Raw genomic sequence first — 24,059 nt, 5'->3', positions numbered from 1 at the left:
TTTCTCTCTCATTCACTCTAAACTTCTTTCCTTTTTTTTTTCTCACTTTCTATCTCACACACAAACATAACATAACTCTCTCTTTCTTCCTCATTCACGTTTCTCTCACCCTCATTCACGTTTCTCTCACCCTCCCTCCATCAAACCCTTTTTCCTCTACCTTCTTTCTTCATTTCCGATCAACTCCGTCCGCCTCACACAAAAATAAAACCACCATAATCTTCCTCTCCTCATCCTCTTTAAAACTCACTCATTCATTTATATATCTATCAACTTTACTTTTGAAGAAACTTTACCGGCGACCACCACACCGGAATTCGTTTCCGCCGTTCCGGAATTACGATCAGAAGGTAAAATTTTAATTTCAAAACCCTAATCCAGATTTATCTAATCCAAATTTCTCTTCTTTTTCGCATTTAGTCTCTGATGTTTTATGAGTTCATTCATTTTTCGTGCAGGTTCTTTCAAGAACAAATCGAGGAAGCAGATTAACCAAGGTGATATTTGAATTTCAAACCTCTAACCCATTTTTTTCTCAGATCCGAAAATAGCCATTTTGGGATGAAATTTGTTTTCATTTATTGTTATTTAAGTATCATTCATCCCTCAAATCATTTATATGGTTTGTTTTTTGGAGAGTTTAAAATTTGGATATGTTGTTTTCATTTAGACCTCCAATATATTGTTTTTGTTCAATTAGATTTTTTTGTTGTTAACATCGTTTTTTTTCCCTCTCCAAATCAGGTGGCCTTTGAGGTGAGCATATGATGAGTTAACAGAGATTCTTATAAAAAAAATACAACTCTGGTATAATTTTTATCTTATTAGTAACTTATTATTGGACATTTGCACATAGATCTTATTAATTTTATGGCACCTAACAGTTATACAACATAAGAGAATTCATTGATTCACCAACTCAAGCTCTTACACATTTTGTACAGCATGAGGTATAAATGTTATATTAAGTTGTTGAATTTGAATATTTGTTTCTTTAATAACATTATAAGAATTGTTATTTAATTATTTAATAAAAGATTGTAAAAATGTTATTGTCATTAAAACTTCAATGATTTCTAAACTTAAAGACATGCAATTTTGAGTAACTAAATATAAGAATGATATGTTTTATTCAATTTTTAATCTCTGATTTTGTTTGTTGATAGGTTTTATGCATCAAATGAGAGTTCAGATAAATGATATTGGAGAGGCAATCAAACAGAAGGTATAATCCTGCTTTTTAATCATGGCTTGAATTTCTATGATGTATGATTTTCTATTTTCATTTTCATTTTCATACATTAAAAGGTGGATAAAAATTAGATTTGTTTAAGTTTGTACAAATGAGTGTTGTGTTAGTAGTTTTGGATTGATTTGGCTTCAGTTTTGTTTTAGATATTTTAAATATTTGGATTCAGTTTTATATGAAAACAAGTGTTGTTAAATTCTGATTCATAGATTGCTATACTACAACTGGCAGAGTATTGGGTTGGACTGAAAATATAGCATGTTATAACAATTAACCAGAATCTGTTTATCATCACATTTATTGTTCATTATGATGATTTTGTTGATTTTAAATGCAGTAAATTTGGAATATTTGTTTCTTTAATAACATTATAAGAATTGTTATTTAATTATTTAATAAAAGATTGTAAAAATGTTATTGTCAGAATATTATTTAATGAGCTTCTATTTTTAACGTCACTTTAGTTTTTGACTTTCTAATTGTTTAATCATCTTTCCTTACATATGTTAATCATTAGTGGAAAATCTGCAGATGCAAAGACATCAAATCAGAACAAGATCAAGTGTAATTCTACATGGAAACTACTTTAATGGTTCAAGTTCTATCATACTGTTGAAATACTTTTATGTTTATCTTATTTCAATTTGAATTAAAATTGTATTTGACTAAATATATTTGCAATTGAAGTTTGCTTACATATATTTTCTTCTTTTGTTTTGTTATATTCCTGTCATGCGACTGATTTCAATAGTGGTTTGCTATCTTCTTATAGAGATACATATGTTATTCACAAATTCTAATTAACTAGAGAATTTCTCCTTACTTTGGTCTGTTTTTGGAATATCCTAGAAGCAAAACTATATCAGTTTGTTTCCTTATTAATGACCCTAAATTTGTTGGTCAGATTATTCTTATAATCATCTTTTGAACACATCAATCATTTCAGTCTCACTTCACATTACAGAAAAAGCTTCTATGAAGTCACTCTAACTTCACACTTAAATAACCACAAAAACAAAGTAATTGTCGGAGGTTTCACTCATTGATGCGTTCATGATCATTTCAATTTACTCATTGACACATGTTTGCTAGCTTAATCTGAATTTTGCTTCCCATTTAATATAACTATACCAATTAAATTTTGGTGTTGATTGTTTGTTATTCTACATTAGTTTACAAGCCTCCAATGGAGTGTGTGGTGTAGTGCTTTTGTGAAATACTCTTTTCTACTTTTTATTTCCTTCTCATTCATATTATGAAGTTTAGTTAGTAACCAAATCTTTTCTAAAAGGGATTGAAATATACTTTTGAATTATAGTTTGTATTAATAAATTGTTAACTAAAGTTGATTGTCATGTCTAATGTTTCCTATATCTATCAAAGTTTAATTCCTTATGAATTTAAAGATGACTTATCAAACTCATGGGACTACTAGCAACTGTGAAACTGACTTATTAAAACCTATTTGAAACTGATGAGTATGTGAAATTGTCATATGAAACTGATGAGAAGGTATAAGCCTAGAAAAATTAACAATTTACATCCCATGTTCTGACCTAACATGTATGTGTAACTGACTCATTAAGATCATCAAATATGAATTTGGTTATGTGAAGTTGTCATATGAAACTCATGAGTATTTATAGGCCTAACAAAGTTAACTATCTCACATCCCATGTCCTTATTCATATGAAACTCATGAGTATTTATATGCCTAACTCATGTGATTTGCATGAAGTTGATCCACTGAGTTTAGAATCTTTTACCATTTTCTTGAGATTGGGATTTAGCCAAAATTTAAAATATTTGCATAAAGTTGAAGTTCAAATTATAGTTGTATTTTTTCCTTGATTTATTTTACATTGAAATGATTCATGTGTTGTTTGTAGGTGATCAAGTTCCTTTTCTGAAATCAGTTGGAATGGACAAGATGTTTTGATGGATGTTACCCAAGACAAGATAAGTAACACATTCCCTCGAAAAAAGAAAAAAGATAAGTAACACATGAATAGATTTTTGAGTATTTTGTCTATTAAAAGATTGATTAACTTCCTTTAATCTTGATATTGAATTCACATAACACTGTGTTGTTTATTCCCCTACTCTTTAATACATGTGGATTGTTAATCCCTTTGTTTATTGTAAACTGAAAATTAGTGCACAATAAGGCAAACTGAATTTTTTTACAATTACATGATTTTACAGCTCTATTTTTTAGTGCAATGATATATGTGTATCTCTACTTTAATTTGCTTTGATTAGCATCCTACTCTATATGCCATTTTGCACATGAATTCTGGCTACATATATGTCATTGCTTACCATGTTAAAAGTTTTGTTAGCTATTAATTTTGTTGACAGTAGGAAATTAGCATACTCCACCATTTTTGTTAGCAATACTCTTGACATGGCTAATGATTTTAGGTTGTTGTATGAGATTGGAATATATATTATCATTTTCTTTTGTGCTTTGAAACATTATTTTAATTCAATTTTGAAATCTTTCCTGCAGGTTTATAGACCTTTGCCTCAATCACTATAAGATGGAGGCATGTTAAAAGCAACAACGAATAAAAATGCATGTGGTCTTTTCATTAAGAAAATGTTAAAGGTATATTTTATATCTTTTCATTTTGATGGCTGAATTTCTTGGGACTACATTTTGTCCCTTTCTATTTGAATTAGATTTATATGTTCCATGATACAATCTCAAAAGCTACCATTGTCCAAATGACATGAATAGCTGTCATTTTATTTCAAAAACTACACCTAATTTACTTGAGTCATAGGCACAGGGTGAAAAGTGCCACATGACCACAATAGTTTTCAAATTTGACAGCCACTTTAATTGAGGGAGTCATATTGAATAAGGGATCAATTGATTTAAAGTAGAACTATGGCAAGTGATAAGTCCCATCTTAATTTATAATAACATTATAACATATACTAAATTAGCTTACTTTAATTTCAATTCAAAAGACCATTTGATTATGAATGCCTACTCTTCATTAGATGTATATTGCAGTTGATCTTTTGTTATCAATGTTTTATCCTATTTTGTACTCTCTTTTTTTCAATATTCATAGCAGCATTATTTATACTTCATTACTATTTATATTGGACAATTATGTTTTATACAGTGTCTACTAGCTATAATATATTCGTTTTGGTCTTTTCAAAAATGAAAACTGATAATTGATTTATATTTTAAATTAACCTTTTATTTTGATGCTATTATTTAAGTTAGTATTTTAAACCACCATCACTACTCAAATAAAGTAATGAAGGCTCATACTTTGGAATTGTTAACTCCTATTATTTAAGTTAGTATTTTAAATGATTGTTTTATGCTGTGCTACTGAAATTTATAAAAAAGAATATGGAAGCTGCCCGTTTTTAATTTTTAAATCAATTCATAGATTAGGAGTAAGCAGTTTTCTTCCAATTATGTAAATTAGATTCTAGATGAGATGCTTATCAGTTTTATTCAACTTCTTCATCAATTGTTATCTAAAGTTGACTTTCATGACTAAAGTTTTCTTTATTTATTGAAGTTTAAATCCATGAGTTTGAAACTTACTTATCAAGCTCAGGGTACTACTAGCAACTGTGAAACAACTAAAGCTATACTCATTTTGAAAGTATCTAACCATATATTAAGTTTATTCATTTTACCATTTTGATAAATTTTATTCATTAACTGCCTCATTCCATATCTATATCTATTGATCTGAGTAAATTCTTATTAGAACCTTTTTGAGATTACTAAATCTAAAAATTAATTTCCTCGACAATTAGTATGTGTTAACTGCATTTGATAGACACATGTCTGCATTTACTAAACCTAAAATGGTATGTGTTTCATATTCTTTTATTTTGTTTTAGATCTTACAAGAAATGGCATATAGTTAAGTGTTTGTAATTTTGTCTTTAAGCAAAAAATCGCATCTTAAATGGCATTTGTTTTTAATGTGCTTAACTCATAATCAAGTTCTGAGGTCAAAGAAAAATGTGATCTGAGTTTCTCATGGATGCTAAATTATCATTTTTATTTTTTACTCATTTGTTTGATGTTTATAATTGAAATTGGATTTTACAAATGTTCTATTCACCTTTTATTACGGATAAGTTACTTTGTTGTGTTCTTATTACTCTGCAGGTGCACAAAGTTGTTGAATTGAAGAGGACTTACCAAATCACCAAATCATCAAGTGGGAAATTTTATGGTTTAAAGCAAGATGAGTCACATGAGTTTGCAACTAAGTTACTTTGATGTGTTCTTAAAAACACGGTATTAGTCCAGTAATATAGTTACAACAAGTTTATGTATAGATTATGAGTAATTTTTAATTTCAATTTTTAAACCAAATATTTGTTGTTCTTATTCATAATTGTATAATTGATTTTGTGTTTCATGTAAATTTATAAGTCTCTTCTTCAATTATATGACTAAGTTAACTAAATATTGAAAAGATGCAAAATGGATATAAATTCATGGCCCTGGATAAATAAACAAAAAAAATGTAAAACACCGCACGGGAGACTTACAAAATCTTTCTCTGGACAATGTATTTTCAGTCTTTCACTCTCTTAATAATATACAAACACTCTCTATTTTTCAATGCTAACCTCAAACAAATCAATATTCTTATACATAGGGGCTATAAGTATTTTATGGTAGTTTAAAATTTTATATTCCCTAAACATGGGGCTATAAGTATACGATTTTTTTGTACAAAAAAAAAAGTATACGATTCAAGTCCATAATTTGTTAACGCCACAAGAAATCTTTGTTAGCCCGTGCGTTGCACGGGTGGAAATACTAGTTTAACACATTCTCGTATACTTTATCATCTCATCTCATGATGTGAATTTACTATCAATAAAGTATATAAATTATTTTCTCATTTATACAACTCAATATAAATTATCTCATCAATATAAAATATTTTCTCATTTGTACCATTCAATATAAACTATGTCATCATTTATCTCTTTTCATTATTTGTATATAAACCACATTATCTCTTCGTTGTGGCGAACGGAAATATACCACATTATCTCTTCGTTGTGGCGAACGGATTACTATGACCCGTACGTCATAGGCTACATTGTCTCTCGTTGTAGCAAACGGATTACTATGACCCGTACGTCATAGGCTACATTGTCTCTCGTTGTAGCAAACGGATTTTTCATATTTTCTTTCTTTCTTTTTCTATGAGCATGTTACTCATTTCAATTTTTCTCCTCATTCCATTTTTCTGTGATTTTCTATAATTCAATGTGAGCATATTACTCATAGGGTGCATTTCAAATTTTCTTTCAAATCATTTCATATGCAATTAGGACATCAATAACTTTCTAAGTTTAACTTACCTATCATTTATTCATCAGACCACTTCAATCACAGTTAGTTTCGGTACAACAAATTTAATTTACTTTATAGCACATCCTAATATCAACCATTAACATACCAATAAATTAATAACTTTAATTCTCTAACAATCGAAACATCAAACATATAATATGCATATGACTGCACTATTTCCTCAGCTATATAGACTCATGTGTGAGTTCTTTAAATTCATTATTAATTTGCCCAACATCTTAATTCATCAATTTCAATCTCTAATTTAAATGTTCATACTCATCATCAAAATACCCCAAACCTAATTCAGAAATAATCATAATTGATCCCCAAAGGTGGGTTCTAAGCTAAAGGAACTCACCTCTAAATCGAACATTATGCTGAGTTCACTTCAATATCCACTTCTGCATCTCCCCGCTATGCGAGGCTTCATGCTCGCCCGGTGAGCTAACACAATTAAACCCATATTCTGCACAAAATCCGCATCAGACCCCATACTTCAAAATTGTCTCCAGACCTCAATACTGAACCGAAATTAGTGAAACTGCTACTAAAACGTCCGTAATTTCGTTAGCTAACCATAGCATTAAAAATCACTTGATTCCAGGTTACGGAGAGCAAGTTATTACTGTTTTAGTGGAGCCCTGTCTCAAAACCCGTAACCAGATTCCAGCAGGATTTTACAAACTTTAAATGCACTTTCCGAGTTCGTTTGTTGTCCGAATCATACAAAATTTATGTCCAAATCGAAGGGAATTGAATGTTGAATCTAAATCTCTAACAATTATTATCTTTCAGGCTACACAGCAAGATTTTCGACCCATAATTCACAATCTATCCAATACAATTTTCTAACAATCTATCCATAAAATTCAGTCATGGTTCAGCCATAATTAATTTCAACCCACCATTACATAATACATTAGAGACAGCACATAATTCATAATAATACCACCATTGTGAAAATTCAACTACTCAAATTGGAGGTCTAAAATCTAATGAACTCACCAATAAACAAAGTCTGAATTCTTTAAAGCTTTCAAAACCCACACCCAAGCTACCGCCCTCTGCTCTATCTCCTCTTCTTGCTTCAAAATACCAATCAAAACCAAACACCATTAGGATTCCATACTTGCATGCCTCTCATGAACTTGATTTGAACAAAATCCAATTTTGAGAGAAAAGGGGAAAATGGAGCGGACAACAGAGGAGAGGGGAAGAAACTAGTTTAGCATCATGCTTTAATGGTTCCTAAGATCACATTTATATAATTGTATGTGAGATTGGTGGAAAATTTGGTAAAGTGGTAGTAAGGGAGGGGAAGACCGAGAGAGTTTTTGAGAGTAAAGAGGAAGATATTTTTAAGTTTTTTTTTTTTGTGAGGGAAGTGTGTGGAAGATTATAGAAAATTGTGGATTTTTCCACTTAAATAATCTTGAGTGGCAAAATTACAATTCTGCCCCTTGCTAAAAAAATCTTATGGAGGGATATTACACTTGTAATGCTCCTTCTACTGAACCTTCAGACCTTATCATTCTTCTTTGTTCTTGGGCTTGCATAGGATTTACAAGCTCTGCCACGGTAAGCTTTAACATGTCCTTGGTATTTTCCAAGGAAGTGATAGTTGCTTCAAATCTTTCCGGGACAGTCACGAGAATTTTCTGAACTATTCTTGAATCAGATAATTCAGAACCAAGCAATCTTACTTTGTTAGCAATGCTAATAAGTTTATTTGCATACTCTTTAATTGTTTCAGACTCCTTCATCTTTTGCATCTCAAATTCTCGGATCAAATTAAGTGCTTGCATCCCCCTAATTCTTTCATCTCCTTCATATTCAGTTTTGAGGAAATTCCATATTTCAAATGCTGATTTGATGGTCATAATTCTGGTGAAGATTTCTTCTGAGACAGCAGCAAACAAAGTAGCCCTTGCTTTTGACTTTCTTGTTTTCCTTTCCTTGTGATTTTTTATCTGAGCCATTGTTGGATTGTCTGACAAAGGAAGAACTTCGTAGTCCTCCTCAACAGCTTCCCAGAGGTCATTTGCCTCTAAATACGCCTCCATCCTTGCTGCCCATATATGATAGTTTTCACCATCAAACACAGGTAATGGTAGGGCTTTGTAGGATGTTTCAGAATCCATCTGTTTGATGAATTGAAAATAGTGTTTAAGCTTTTATGGTGGGTTTCACTCACTTCACTCACAAGTCCCTCCAAGAACCAGGCTCTAGATACCAATTTGTTGGATATAGAAAGGTTTAACGTGGAAAAGAATATGTTATGTGAACAGCATGAAAGGGATATTTTTATTGAATGATAACCATCATATTTATACATAAAGAAAAGCCTAAAATAATGCATAAAGAAACTACTATTTGAAAACTAAATGCCTAAAAACTAGTAACAAATAGAGCATATCAGAGAGTTCCTAACAATAACATAAAAAGATAATGGATCCTAAAAATTAGGATCTTAAAACAGTAGTTTCATAGTCATCCAGTCAACAAGTTTGATTCAATTTTCTTTTTCTTTCACAATTTTACTTGAAATTTTGTACGTTCCCTAAGTGGTTGATATAAATGAGTGTAAATTATGGGAAATTCGGATGCACTATGGTTTGACTGTTCTTAATTCACCACGAGAGACTCTTTCATTAACATTTTGTTATTTAATTAACATGTTATTATCAAATATTGGTGAACGTTTTATTTTAACCATCAATCCAAAGATAACATTAATGATTCATTTGGTACTACAAATGTATAGTGTCAAGAGTCACTTATGACATCTTTTTGTATTGAAGAGGTTAGCACCGAAGATGAAGCTCTGATGAAAGATGAAGTTCTAATGTAAGATGATGTTGATATTGAAGATGGGGGTTGAGAGAAAGAGATAGGGTTGAAGCCAAAGAAGAAAAAGTGTTTCACTTTTAATTTAATTAAATTTCATCTTAAGATAAGTGACAATGATGCTTTTGTTTTGTTACAGGGATTAACCAATCAAAATAATATTACAATGAAAGCTTGAAAAATTAATGTAGACTAAATTTTTTTTTATTTTTCAACTACAACCACTTATTATTTTTTATTTTAAATAGAGTACCTATTAATGTATTAAAAATCAATAAACAAAATAACTAATCTAAAAAAATAACTAATCTAAATTAATTAATTACTAATTTAAATTACATTTTGGGAAGACTAATCTAAAAGATTAGTATTAAACTAATTAGAATAAAAATTCATTATACAAGTTCATATAAAGCTCACAAAAAATAACTGTAGGGACCAAAAAAAAATAGCATACTAATATGAAGAAAAAGAAATTATGAAAACATGGGGGACCGTGGCCTCTATTGGCCCCGCTTCTACTTCTAGCTCCATCCCTGAATTAAAACAACAAAATGCAAAGTAAGAGGATAACTTCAAAGTAAGTCTTGCTTTACCTCTTGTGATTTGATTATCCTTCATCTAGTCTACTCTCCTTAGTATATAATTTAAATGTTTCCTCTCTACAAGCATAAACTACCTAAATCTATTTCTCACCATCTTTTCTACTATATGTGTTACCCTAACTCTATAATACTTCCTCAGCCCTTAATTATAGGGCCTTTTTGAAAAAATAGCGGGAATTAAGAAAATTGAAAGTGATAATAAATTTGTTTGTAATTGCTATTGTGTTTTACAATTTTATCCTTTGAGAAGGTTAGTGTATGTTTTCAACATAGTATTTAATGCTGATTGAAGAAAAAGATATAAAATAAATAGGGGTGTGTTGGTAAAAAAAATTAATTAATGTATTTGAAAATACCAAAGGGGTTTCATAAAAAGAGATAATATTTTTTCTCTCAAAAGGATCATGTATATTTAGGAACGAAAGTAGTATTGTCATTTCTAATTCTATCTTACCTAGTGCATTATTTACATGACTTTGATCTTACTTTTTAACTAACACGTAAATACAAATGCTAACATTATTAAAAATTTTACTTTAAATAATTAATATTAGAGGTCAAAGTTATACATTGACATGTATAAAATTGTTAACTACAATATGTATTTTGAAAAAAAAAAGAATATTGAATTAGTTTTTTAGTATTTACTTTGAAAGTACCATAAACAACTTATTAAAACAGTTTATGACAATTTAAAAAAAAAATAGTTTGATTTCAACTATACATTTAAAAGAAATACACAGTATTGGAATGTTTGTTACCTTTAAATAAATGGATGTAGCCACTTTCACAGGTTCCAAAACATTGCAATACCAAGTAATCTTTTCCTCATGAGAAATGAGAATGAGAAATTATAAGTGGGATGTAATGTTCTACGCTTAATTTATAAGGCACTATACCTCTGTAAGATGCTGAAACGTCGGATGTGGGATAAGACAAGTGACTGCTCTTTGTATGTTTGTCACATGCGTGTAACATATTTTTTTCTTTTTTCTTTTTTTGTCAAAACATATTGTTTTTCTAACGTAAAGTAAATCCATACAACTGATAGACAATTTTTTGTGACAAATAGAAAATGAAATTAGCAATTATGGTTTGTTTGGTAAGGCCAATAAACTAGCCGATACGGTATGAGTTATAACTTTTTTTTTTTTTTTTGACAAGATGAGTTATAACTTATAAGTATCCATACATAGCAGTTTGTTTTTTTGAACATTACAGCTTTTGGTGTTGCTGAAATCTTTGTTCAGCTGAACATTCCAAGTTATCAGCTAATGCTTTCTTAGCTCAAAGAATTTCATCTGTCAATGCAATTCTTAACCAAGTTTCTTAGGCTGTTGGTACTGATACAACTACAAGAATTGGACCAAATTTCTTCTATGCAAGTGTCGGTTTTAATGGTTCTTGCTTCGAAGAAGATATATTGAACTTGGTTTACATTTGTGAGTATAATGGTTTAAAATTTGATCCATTGCATAAAGATATGCATACTATGTATACTCCCCCACATACCTAATACTTTCATAGTTGATGCTCACCACTTACACGAAGTTGTAACGTACCAAATAATTGCAAAACAGATGACTGTTGCTGTATGGAACAATGATCATCTTCCTATCTATGAGCCCAGTCTTGAAAAACATGTCTATGAAGCTGACATACTATTGCAGCATAAAGCAATGTCGCAGCAAGAACCTTTTCTTCAGCACTCATGTTGAAAAACATGTCTATGAAGCTGACATAGTGTTTGTATCTGTCAGTACACCGACAAACCCTCGCGGTCTCGGAGCTGGAAAAGCAGAAGATTTGACGTATTGAGAGAGTGCGGCTTAGATGATTGCCGATGTGTCTATCTCTGAAAAAATTGTTGTAGAGAAATCAACTGCTCCTGTCAAAACTGTCGAGGCTATAGATAAAATTATGACACACAATGTAAAAGGTATCAAATTTCATAATCTATTGAATCCTGAATTCCTTGCCGAAGGAACTGCAGTTAAAGACCTTTTCAATCCAGACATTTCTCATTGGAAACAGAGAAACTTTGAAAGGCAAAGAACCATTCAAACATTGATGTCATACCCCAATTTTTGACCTAAGGTCCTACATTCATGTGCCTTTTGACCCTGATTAGTCTCTGACTTTTCAAGGAAATTTCGGTAGAGGGGTACTTTAAAATACCTCATTTTTTGTTCCGATATCGGGCCCTCTTCTCTCCTTTCTTTTTTTTAGTAAAATTTCCATCTTTTATTAATTTTCTTGTAATTTTAATTTTAATTTTTAGTTATTTTTATTCTTTTATTTTAGTCACTTTTTTTTTCCTTTTTTAAATGTCCAAAAGAAAATGTCCAAAAAACATAGTACAAGTCTTGTTTACACGCCACTTTCAAAGGCACAATCTCAGAGTCAGAAACTTTTTTTCTTATTATTTTCCATTTTACCTTTTTTATTTTTAGTTTAATTACTTCTATAAGTTTTTTTTATTTTTTATTATATAACTTTTTTTAATGAGTCCAAAAATAAAATGTCCATGGTCCAAAATTTTTCAAGTCAAGTGTCAACTTTCACATTCCTCTTTTAAAATTCACCATTAAACACCATTCAAATCACCATCAAAATCCATTAAACCACTTTTCCATTCTCATCAACCTCCTCACCTATAAATAGAGCCCTCATTCCACACTTCAAAACACACCAAAAGTTCTCTTGAGTTGTCAAAGAACTTTTCTCTCTTCTCCCTCATTTAGCTTGTGTTGACGAGCTATTCTTTTCTTCTTCCTCTTTTTCTGTCCCTTCGGAATTTTGTCCCTTCGGTAATTTTGTCCCTTCGGTTGTCCCTTTCTTTCTTTTTTTTTTTATATTTTTATTTCTTTTTAGCATTTTAGCATTCTATTTTATTTCTATTTAGCATTTTAATTATTGTCATTTATTTTCCAGCAATTAGAATGTATTTAGGTCCAATGTAAATATAAATGAGAAAAGTGTGCGTGCGTGTGTGTCTTTTATTTCTTTACCGCTTTTATAAATCGAAAAATACAAAAAAATAGATTAGGTTAGGAGATTTTGTGGTGATCCAATGTCACTACAAAATTCTCACGCTTTTATTTTTATTGCTACGTTAGTTTATTTTATGTTCTATTCAATATTCAAAAACAACAAAAACATTCAAATAATCAAAAATCAGAAAAATATTTTCATAATAAACCTTGATTTTCAATTAAGTGATCGTTCTTTTTATTTTCTTTCTTAATCAAATATCAAATCAATTTTAATCATACCTTGAGTCCATTTTTCTTTTAAATTAAAAAATACAAACCAAATCTTATTTGCCACTTGGCTTTTTATTTTAAAACTTTTTTCAAAACTAATAAAAAACACACAACCAATCAAACGTCAATTTCTACCCCGAACTACGAGGTTTTGATCCCTCACGGGTACGTAGGCAGAGGACACTCGTCCTTCCAAATCAATAAAATGTAGATAATTAGGTCTTCCTTTTTTAATCATTTCAAAGTTTCATTTTAAAAAAAAAAAAGGCAAGCAAGTTTATAGCACAAAAAGTTAAATAAAATCAAGAGGTTCTCGTAGAGTACTACGAATATTTAGGGTGCTAATACCTTCCCTAAATATAACCAACCCCCGGACCCCCCAATTAAAATAAATTTTTTCAAAGTCGTGAAATAAAAAGTGAGTCAAAATCTAATCAAATAGCCTTGATCTCCAAAAAATGACGCGACAGAAATGGCGACTTCACTGGGGAATTGCCTTAAGAGGGTTAAGCCTAACTTGGTTTTGTTTAAAATTTTGTGCTTTAAACTTGCTTAAAAAATCCAAAAAAAAAAAAAAAAAAGATGGAAATACGTGTATGTATATTCTCCCCTTCTTCTTTCTTCTTTCTTTTAACGTGAGTGGTGAGATAAGTTCTACACCCGGACTTGAGGGAAATTAAGATAGGACCGGGTATAATCATAGTTTCCATGCCAAGAGTACTCTTCGGTATTGGTACATGTGATAACCCACTCAATGGAGGGATCTTGGAGGTATACTTTTGTCGTCGTGAGTACTCGCGTATGGCATGTTACTTTCAAGTGACCGTCGAAGTTGAGAACCTTTAGTCACCTTTAACCCATCTTGGCCTTTTAGGACGTAGTGCGGTGGCTAATCGAGAGTACTCTCGTATTGGTTGATACGCGATACTACACCCAAACGAGACTAACCTACGAATATTGTTGGAACGAGAGTACTCTCGTCACCTAACAAATATTTGGAAGTGGTTGAAAACTTTGGGAACTTGGTAGAACCCTTGTTACATATACAAATGAAACCATATGAAGGTGAGAAAAACACAAGAAGGGGGGTTGAATTGTGTTTTAGAAAAATTCTTCTTTTCTCCTAAAGACTGAACACACTGATCAGAAGCTAACTGAGACAGCTTCTGAAGTGATAATCAGAATCTAAATGCAGCGGAATAAAACAGAGAGAGAGAGAAGAAGAACGACACAAAGCAATTATACTGGTTCCTTCCACAATCCGGAAGTAGTCCAGTCCCCCTTGCACTTCCAAGGAGATTTCACTATGAGTAATATCTGATTACAAATGCTCAAGCACACAAGCAAGAGACTTCCAATGCTCAAGCACACAAGCAAGAGACTTCCAATGCTCAAGCACACAAGCAAGAGACTTCCTTTGCTCAAGAACACAATCAAGAGACTTCCTGCTCAAGCACAACTGCAAGAGACTTCCTAACTAAACAAAATTACACAGAAAATTGTTTAAGGTTGAACACTTGATATACAATCAGAGGTGCTCGCAATACAAATCAGATACAGACTCAATGGACTTAAGAATTTCTAAGATATGACTTTGAGACACAGAAATTCTAAGTGAATGCAGAACAATTTCAGCAGAGGTTTGGTACTTGTGAAAATCTTGTGAGTCTTTCGTTCAGCGTTCTTGCATTACCAAATCTCTAGGTCTTCACTCCTTTATATAGAGGTGTGAAAGAGACGTTGTGAAATTGCCAGCACACCAAAGAGTCGTTGTTGAAGCTTGATCTTTCACCAATGATCTTTTGCCTGATTTGGTTGTTGTCCTATGAAGAACAAATTTGAAATCCATTCCTTATCCAAAGGAACATCTATGCAGGCGAGACCGTATTCTGGAGCTGTTTTCTTGTCTTGAAGTGCAGACACAAAACAGAGTAGTGGAGAACGTGGTTGTACAATTCGTACAAAGTACAATGTCAACGCTTTCGTCCAAATTGCAAACACACACCTTCAAACACCTTTGAAATGACCGTTGCAAGCTCCACTAATCCTTTGTTTGTGTTTTCGAATCCAATAGACAGCTTTTGCATTGATGATTCTTCAATTCTTGATTCTTTGCAAATCCAGTTGATATTCAGCTTCTGGTGAAATGACTTCTGATGAGGCAGCTTCTGATGATGCAGCTTCTGATGAGATGACTTCTGCAGCTTCTGATGATGCAGCTTCTGATGATGTGACTTCTGGACCTCTTGTCTTCAGGAGCACTATTCTTCAGGAGCAGCTTACTTCAGGAGCGCTATTTCTTCAGGAGCAGCTTGACTTCAGGAGCGCTTTTTCTTCAGGAGCAAGTTGCCTTCAGGAGCGTCCAAGCTTCAAATTTTTGTTGTTTCCATAGCTCTTTATTTGCTCATTCAGAACCAATGATGATGTAACTTTATACTTATGGTCCTGTACACTTGAACAAATATTAGCTAATCCAATTTACAATTTTTAATACCTTGTTATCATCAAAACTCTTTAAGGTTTATTGTTAAACACATTTTGTTCCAACAATCTCCCCCTTTTTGATGATGACAAACAAAAGTATTTAAAATTGATCAATTGTTGTTAATCTAATTAACAAGTTGACTTTGGGGTTCTGAGGTTTGTAAGCTCAACTCCCCCTGAGTCTGATAGTCTTTAAGGTGAGGTTTGTAAGCTCCCCCTAAGTTCTATCCAGGTTAATTAAATTCATTTTGCGCAATAATTATTATCAGAGCTTAAAAGCAAAATTGAATCATTGAAAGAATTTACTTATAGATAAGAAGAATGGTTCAATTAACTTTACTTGAATTTTGATACTCCTTCGTTCATTCATAGCTTATACCAATAAGGTAAAAAGATAGAAGTTTTTCAAAAATTTCAAATGCCATTAATGGGGCTCAGAGCCTTTAAATACTTGTCACATATACTCCCCCTTTTGTCATTATCAAAAAAAAAGAATAAATTTAAGCATAAAAGACAAAAAGATATGAGAAAAAACTCAAACAGGAGAGAGTATAAAAGAAAATGAACTAAATAAGTCAGAGCAAAAATCATGTATATTCAATTGTCAGAAGCAGCTAAACAGTCAGAATCAGTAAGCATTCAGAAGCAAAAGAAATAAGACAAGATGATTTCAGAAGCAAGGACTAAGAAAATAAAACAAACAACAAACAAAGAAAAAACACAAGGGTGTGCAACTAAGGGTTGGTTTGTTGTTGTTTCTTCATCTCTTCCATTTCTTCAATCTTCTTCTTCAACAATTCTTCAAGTTGTTGTTGCCTCTGAAGAAGAGCTTGTTCCCTTTCTCTAGCTTCTTGCTGCTGCTGTGCCATCTGTTTCTTCAGAAGCTTACACAACCTGGCTTCTCTGGTCAAGTAGTCCGTTTCTGAGAAGAAAGGCTGGTTTGCCAGGAGCAGTGTAGAACTTCTTACTCTGAGACTCTGATTCAGATGCTCCATTAACTTCCTGACAGAAGCTTCCTTGCTTCTGATGCACTTAGCCCTTATGCTTTCAATTAGCTCAGTTGCCCGGTTCTGAAGAGATGCCCAGGAGTCATCATATGCACTTGTGAGATCAATTGTCCTTCGTTGATCCACAAGATTATGCAACTGACTTAGGATTGAGAGAAGCTCAGAATTGATATATCCAGATTCCAGGATGTTTGTGGGTGGATGTTCAAGGATTTCAAGATCAGAATCACTGATTTCTAAGTCTTGAATAGGGTTAGGAACTGGAATGGTAAGGTGTGTTTGTGTGTTAGAAGATGAGGGCTGGTCAGAATCAATGTGTGTGGTGGAGGTTGAGGCTTGAACATTGACTAGAGAGATGTCAACATCCATGGGAGTTGGTTCAGGAGAGTGTTCAGGTAAAGGTTGAAATTCAGTTTCAGATGGTGGTTGTTGTGGTGAAGTTGTTGTTTGAGTGTTGAGTTGGGGGTCAGTGATAGCTGTTGGTGATTGTGGGGGTGTTGTGGGTTTATGTGGTTCAGGTGTTTGTTGATGGGGGTTTTCTGAAACAACTTTTTCAGAAGCAGCTGCTTCTGGAGTTGTTTCAGAGGCTTTTTCTGAGGTGGACTCAACATTTTCAGGAGGAATCATGTTGAGAGGTTGAATGCAAAGGGGTTGAGGGTTAAGGCGAAAGATAGAATCAATGACTCTTTCTCTCTGCTCAGCCAGTTTAGCTAACTTCTCATTAACTATGTGGCCAACTGGTTCATAAGAAGTTGACGAAGAGGGCTTATCGTTGGTTTTGGTTGATGTTGATTGGCTTTTTACTGGTTTTTGAAAAAGTTGAGCTAAAGGTACATCATCATCAGAATCATCAGAATCTGATAATGATGCGGATGCGGAATCTGAAGATATATTAATTACCTTTTCTGGTTCAGGATCAGAATCCTCTTTAGCAGATTCACTGGACACCTGCAACAGTTGCTTGGCTTCTGAAACTACAGACTCTCGTAGCTCAGCAGCAATTTCCAGAACTTTTTCAGCGGCTGCTTTCTTCTCTTGTAACTCTTTTAACTTCAAATCAGAAGCAGCTTGAGCTCTTAAGGTGATATGAGGAAAATCCTTGGTTCTCCTCAAGGCTGGCTTTCTCTTCCTCTTTGGTATAGCAGGTTGATCAAGAGAAATATCAACACCCATGATCATCCTGGAGTCCATGTCTTCAATGGCTTCTTCAATAGAAGGTACTGATGAACTACCAATTTTGAGCTTGTCAGCAGCAACTTTTGCCTTTTTAGTAGTTTGTTCAACCTCTAGATATTGCTCTGCAGTCAACTTCCTTTTTGACTTTCTGCCTCTGGCTCGTGGCAGAGCACCACCATACATTTCCTCTGGAATATCTTCCAATCTGATTCTCTCATTGGTTGCCTCAAAATGTTCCTTGATATAGTACAATTGCACTTCAATGGGATCCTTCTTGCAGATGGGTGGAAAGTCCTTCATAAGATCAGACATAACAAGTGATTCACTTAAATCAGTTTGAAGTTTGGTGACTTCACTGATTAGCTTCATATTCAATAGAGTATGAGCATTAATGAATTTTCCAGTTTTTGTGTCAAGTAGCTGATCTGTGAAGCCTTGAGATTGACTGAGACTGTTCAAGATACCTCCTTGATAGAATATCTCTGAGAGGAGTCTTCCATAAGGAACCCAGGGTTTATCCAGTAGCTGACTCTGCTTCAAACACTCTACCAAGTACTTGAACACGTATTTGGGCACATTCACCTTTTCCTTCTTGATGAAGTGCTGGAGAAGGACCTTCTGAGCTAGATTTGGCTTCACACAGTCACCACTTGGAAACAGGGTCTCATTCTGAATCTTCAGAAGCATCTTGGTTTCCATGCTCAATTCAGCATATTTCTTCTCCTTCTCAGAATTGTAAATCACCAAGTTGGCTTGCTTTTTCCAAATGCGTTTTTCAGCAGCATCTGAAAGATCTATTCCAGAGTAGTATCCAGAGGCTGCAGCCTTGAGAACATACTCTATGTGCCATTGTGCAATTCTTATTGGAATACCACAGATGCTGGATCTGATTTCATCTTCAACAAATGGCGCAAGACCCATTTCTTCTCTTGTTTTCCCTTCTAATTCAGGATACATTAGCACCATTTGACTTTCCTCAGATAAGGATGCCGCTTTGTTGTAAAATTTTGCTCTTACCCAGAAGTGTCTAACCAGAGCTTCATATGTTGGTCCATTCAACATTCTGAAATAATCCATGAGTCCTTGCTCTTCATAGTAGCTTCTGATAGAACACCTATGAAAATTCAGAGAATCAAAGTCCACTGGATTCTCTATCTGAACTTGCAAATCCCATTCTTCCAATTTCATGCTTCTTCCTTTGTAGTCATATTCAGGGACCATTCTTGAAGTAGATACTGAATCCTTTCGTTGCGAGCTTGATGATGCCATTTGATGATTGACGAAGATTTGAAGAAGATGAAGATTTTAGGGTTCTAAGGTTGAGAGAATGCGCTTACTTCGCAAGAGGTTTGAGAGCAAATGTGTTTGTTGTGAGTGAGTAGTGTGTGAATTGACAAAGTGTTAAAAGTAAAACGATTGCAATTCAAAAGAGACAAACAAACATAACATTAATGACAAAATTGGGGGCGCGTGAAAAGTACTTTCAAAGCTTTTAAATCATCATTGCCCTTTTAGTTATACACCAACACATACAGGCCACGTAAGAAGTTCACAGAGTAACTACCAAGTTAGTGGGCCAGAAGTTACTTTTTAAAAGGTAACTTCCAACGTTTCCACTAATTCAACTATTCAGAAGCAACAAATCCAGCTTCTGGACTTCAGATGCTGACGTCATCATCAGAAGCGAGTTTTCCTCAGAACCTCAATAAAGAGCTTCTGATGGACTACCGCTTCTGAACTAACTTCAGAACCTAAAATCCTATTCAGGAGCAAGCAAGCATTTAATCAGATACAAAGTGCATGTTCAAATTTTTCTTTATAAAATCAAATCTTTCAACAGTTAAAGGCTTAGTAAATATATCAGCCCATTGATTTTCAGTATCAATGAATTGTATATCTAAAATTCCTTTTTGAACATAATCTCTGATAAAATGGTGTTTGATTTCAATGTGCTTCGCTCTTGAATGCAAAATTGGATTTTTAGACAAACAAATAGCAGCAGTATTATCACAATAAATGGGAATACTGTTAGCAGTTATCTGATAATCTTCCAACTGATGTTTCATCCAAAGTAGTTGTGTACAACAACTTGCAGCTGAAATGTATTCTGCTTCTGCTGTAGACATAGCAATAGTTGTTTGTCTTTTGCTAGCCCAGGATATAAGATTATCACCCAGAAATTGACAATTGCCACTGGTTGACTTTCTTTCAATCCTATCACCAGCATAATCAGCATCACAGAATCCAATTAGCTTATAATCTAAGGATTTCCTATAAAGGAGTCCAAGATTGGTCGTTCCTTTCAAATACCTGAAGATTCTCTTGACAGCAGTCATATGAGATTCTCTAGGATCTGATTGGAATCTTGCACACAAGCATACACTGAATAAAATATCTGGCCTAGATGCAGTGAGGTATAACAAAGAACCAATCATACCTCTATACAGCTTCTGATCTACTTTAGCTCCTTCATCTTCTTTGCTTAAGGTGCATGTAGGGTGCATTGGAGTGTTCATCACTTTACAATCTTCAAGTTTGAACTTCTTCAGAAGCTCCTTTGTGTACTTTGATTGATGAACATAGACTCCATCTTTGCATTGATTGATTTGAATGCCCAGGAAGAACTTCAGCTCTCCCATCATGCTCATTTCAAATTCATCCTGCATTAACTCAGAAAATTCCTTGCAAAGAGATGCATTAGTAGAACCAAATATTATATCATCAACATATATTTGCACAACAAGAATATCTTTCTCAAGGGTCCTTCTGAAGAGTGTAGTATCAACCTGTCCTCTTTTAAAATCATTTTTGATTAAGAAATTACTTAGTCTATCATACCAAGCTCTGGGAGCTTGTTTCAAGCCATATAGTGATTTCTTCAGTTTAAAAACATGGTCAGGATATTTAATATCCTCAAATCCAGGAGGTTGCTTGACATACACTTCTTCTTCTATGACACCATTTAGAAATGCACTCTTGACATCCATTTGATATAATATTATGCCATGATTAACTGCATAGGAAAGAAGTAACCTGATTGCTTCCAATCTTGCAACTGGAGCAAACGTTTCAGTGTAATCAATGCCTTCTTGTTGACTATACCCTTGTGCAACAAGTCTGGCTTTGTTTCTTGTTACTTCACCTTGCTCATTCAGCTTGTTTCTGAATACCCATTTTGTTCCAATAATGTTCTTGTGCTGAGGTTTGGGTACCAGATCCCACACATCATTTCTTTGAAATTGATTCAACTCTTCTTGCATAGCTAGGATCCATCCATCATCTGAAAGTGCTTCATCAACTGTTGTAGGTTCAATCATTGAGATTAGTCCAATCATTGACTCTTCTTGTCTGAAATGTGATCTTGTTCTTCTTGGACTATCTTTGTTTCCAATGATTAGCTCCTCAGGATGTGAAGACTTGTGTTTGAATGTGTTTCTGGGAGGATCTTCTTGATGTGAGCCATCTTGTGCTTCATCAGAAGCAGTTTCATCTTGCGCTTCTGATGTGGGTTCAGCTTCTGGACTATCTTCAGACTCAGCTATCTGATCAGGTTCTGGAGTAGCTTCAGGAACCTGTATCTCTGCAAAACTTTCACCCTGCTTTGAAGTTTTATCTTCAAGCTCCTTGTCATCAAATTTAACGTGCATAGATTCTTCAACACAGAGTGTTTCTGAATTATACACTCTGTATGCCTTTGACCTTTCAGAGTAACCTAAAAAGATTCCTCTTTGGGCCTTGGCATCAAATTTCTTTAGGTAGAGCTTGTTGTTCAGAATGTAACAAGTACATCCAAATTGATGAAAGTAAGAGATATTGGGTTTTCTTCCTTTAAAGAGTTCATATGCTGTTTTCTCCAAAATAGGTCTAATATAGATCCTGTTTTGAACATAGCATGCTGTATTCACTGCTTCTGCCCAAAAATGTTTTGGTAAATTGTTTTCATGAATCATGGTTCTGGCCATTTCTTGTAAAGTTCTATTCTTTCTCTCTACAACTCCATTTTGTTGTGGTGTTCTAGGAGAAGAGAATTCATGGAAAATTCCATGTTTTTCACAAAAAGCTTCAAATGGCTCATTTTCAAATTCTCCACCATGATCACTTCTGACTTTCAAAATTTTTGATTCTTTTTCAGATTGAATTTGAGTGCAGAAGCTACTGAATACATCACACGCAACATCTTTACTCTTTATGAATTTCACCCAAGTCCATCTGCTGTAATCATCAACAATGACTAATCCATATCTACTTCCATATAAGGATGCAGTACTTACTGGTCCAAATAAATCAATATGGAGTAATTCTAAAGGTCTTGAGGTTGAAACAAAATCTTTTGTTTTAAAAGATGATTTCACAATTTTCCCTCTCTGACATGCACCACAGAGTGCATCTGAATGATAGTCAATGTCTGGTAGCCCTTTCACCAGTTGTAACTTACTAAGCTTAGAGATTAACCTCCAGTTAGCATGTCCCAACCTTCTGTGCCACATCCATTTCTTATCATTCACTGATAGTAGGCAAATCACCTTCTGATCAGCCAGTTCAGAAAAATTGATTTTATAGACATTGTCAACTCTCTTTCCTTTGAACACAATGGATTTGTCTTCCTTGTTGATTACTGTACAGTTGGGTTTTTCAAAAAAACACATCATAACCATTATCACAAAATTGACTAATGCTCAAAAGGTTATGTTCAAGACCATCTACCAACCATACATTATTAATCGAGGTAGAGGAGTTACCAATAGTTCCTGTACCTATGATCTTGCCTGACTGGTTGCCTCCAAATTTCACATTTCCTCCCTCTTTCATTGTTAGGCTGAGGAACATGGACTTGTCTCCTGTCATGTGTCTTGAGCAACCACTGTCTAGGTACCATGATCTTTGCTTTGGCACTGCTCTTAGACATACCTGCATCATTGACATTTTTAGATTTAGGTACCCATTGCTCTATGGGTCCTGGAAGGTTAGTACATAAGGCTTTACTCTTCACTTCTTGTACCTTGTGCTGTGAGTTGGATTGCTTCTGATTAACCATCACCTTAGGTTTTGGTACTTCAGAAGTAGTAACTGTCTTCTTCTGAAACTTAGACTTCAGAACCCCAGATTTTGGTTTCACCAGACTCTGAGGAATAGGTTCTGATCTTTTCAGGATCCTAACCTTTGAAGTTTTGGAATCAGATTTGATCATAGCCTTTGACTTAGAGTTCCTTGGCTTTGAAGTAATCTTAGCCTTAGAACTAGAAGCTTCAGGTTCTGATTGAACAACAGTTTCCAACTCAGCCCCTTCTGGTACAAAGAATGTTTTCAGACCTTCCTTGATGCATTCACAACAAGACTTTAGATTGGTTTTCTCCAGTTTCACTTCTGGAAAGCCAATTCCTCTGCCATTGTTCTTGTAAATGCTATAAATCATAGAAGCCACTCTGCTTCTGTCAATGCCAGATATAATAAAATCTTCAAGAGCAATTTCATGGTTACTTAAAGGTTTTTCATTACACTTTTCTTGTAGCTTCTGACATAAGAACCTGAGCTGATCTTCATATGTTTTACACATGAAGTCAAAGCCCCTAAGTCCTTGTTCAGAAGCTTTCAGATCCAATAAAGTTGATTTTTGCTGTTGTACCAAATCAGCATATTTTTCTTTTAAATCCTTCAACTCATTGGTTCTTACTTCAAAATGTGTAAGAAGTTCTTTAAGTGACTCAACAAGTTCATCTCTGGGAATTTTGGAATATACCTCGTTTTCATCTTCTGAGTCTGAATCTGACCCAGCTTCTGAAGTTGCTGTTGCTACCAACCCAACAGCTACCTTTGCATCTTCATCAGCTTCCTCTTTATCAGATCCAGATTCACTACCCAAATCATCCCAGGTTGCCATTAAACTCTGCTTAATCTGCTTCTTGAATTTGCTTGGTTTGAGTGTAGACCTCTTTGACTTGTCCTTTGACTTTTCTCTTTGAAGATCAGGGCATTCAGCAATGAAGTGACCTGGCTTCTTACAGTTGAAGCATCCCTTCTGATCTTCTTTCCTTGAGCTTCTGGAGTTACCCCTTC

The 24,059-nt window shown here is 33.7% G+C and overlaps 1 protein-coding gene and 1 pseudogene across 1 annotated transcript; one reads left to right on the top strand and one right to left on the bottom strand.

Moving 5' to 3' along the window:
* The window catches only part of LOC146912675 (UDP-glucose 6-dehydrogenase 3-like), a 51,364-nt pseudogene that overhangs the window by 13,353 nt on the left and 13,952 nt on the right, over positions 1–24,059 (top strand).
* On the bottom strand, positions 8,108–8,830 carry LOC146912676 (uncharacterized). The gene has a single exon (XM_085717742.1). It carries the CDS (start codon positions 8,759–8,761, stop codon positions 8,108–8,110), a length of 654 nt encoding a protein of 217 aa, XP_085573868.1. The 5' UTR covers positions 8,762–8,830.

Source organism: Medicago sativa, chromosome 6, assembly GCF_051527215.1.
Source record: "Medicago sativa cultivar Bolivia chromosome 6, Bolivia_mono, whole genome shotgun sequence".
Lineage (NCBI taxonomy): Eukaryota > Viridiplantae > Streptophyta > Magnoliopsida > Fabales > Fabaceae > Medicago > Medicago sativa.
This window is presented reverse-complemented; position numbering and strand designations above follow the sequence as displayed.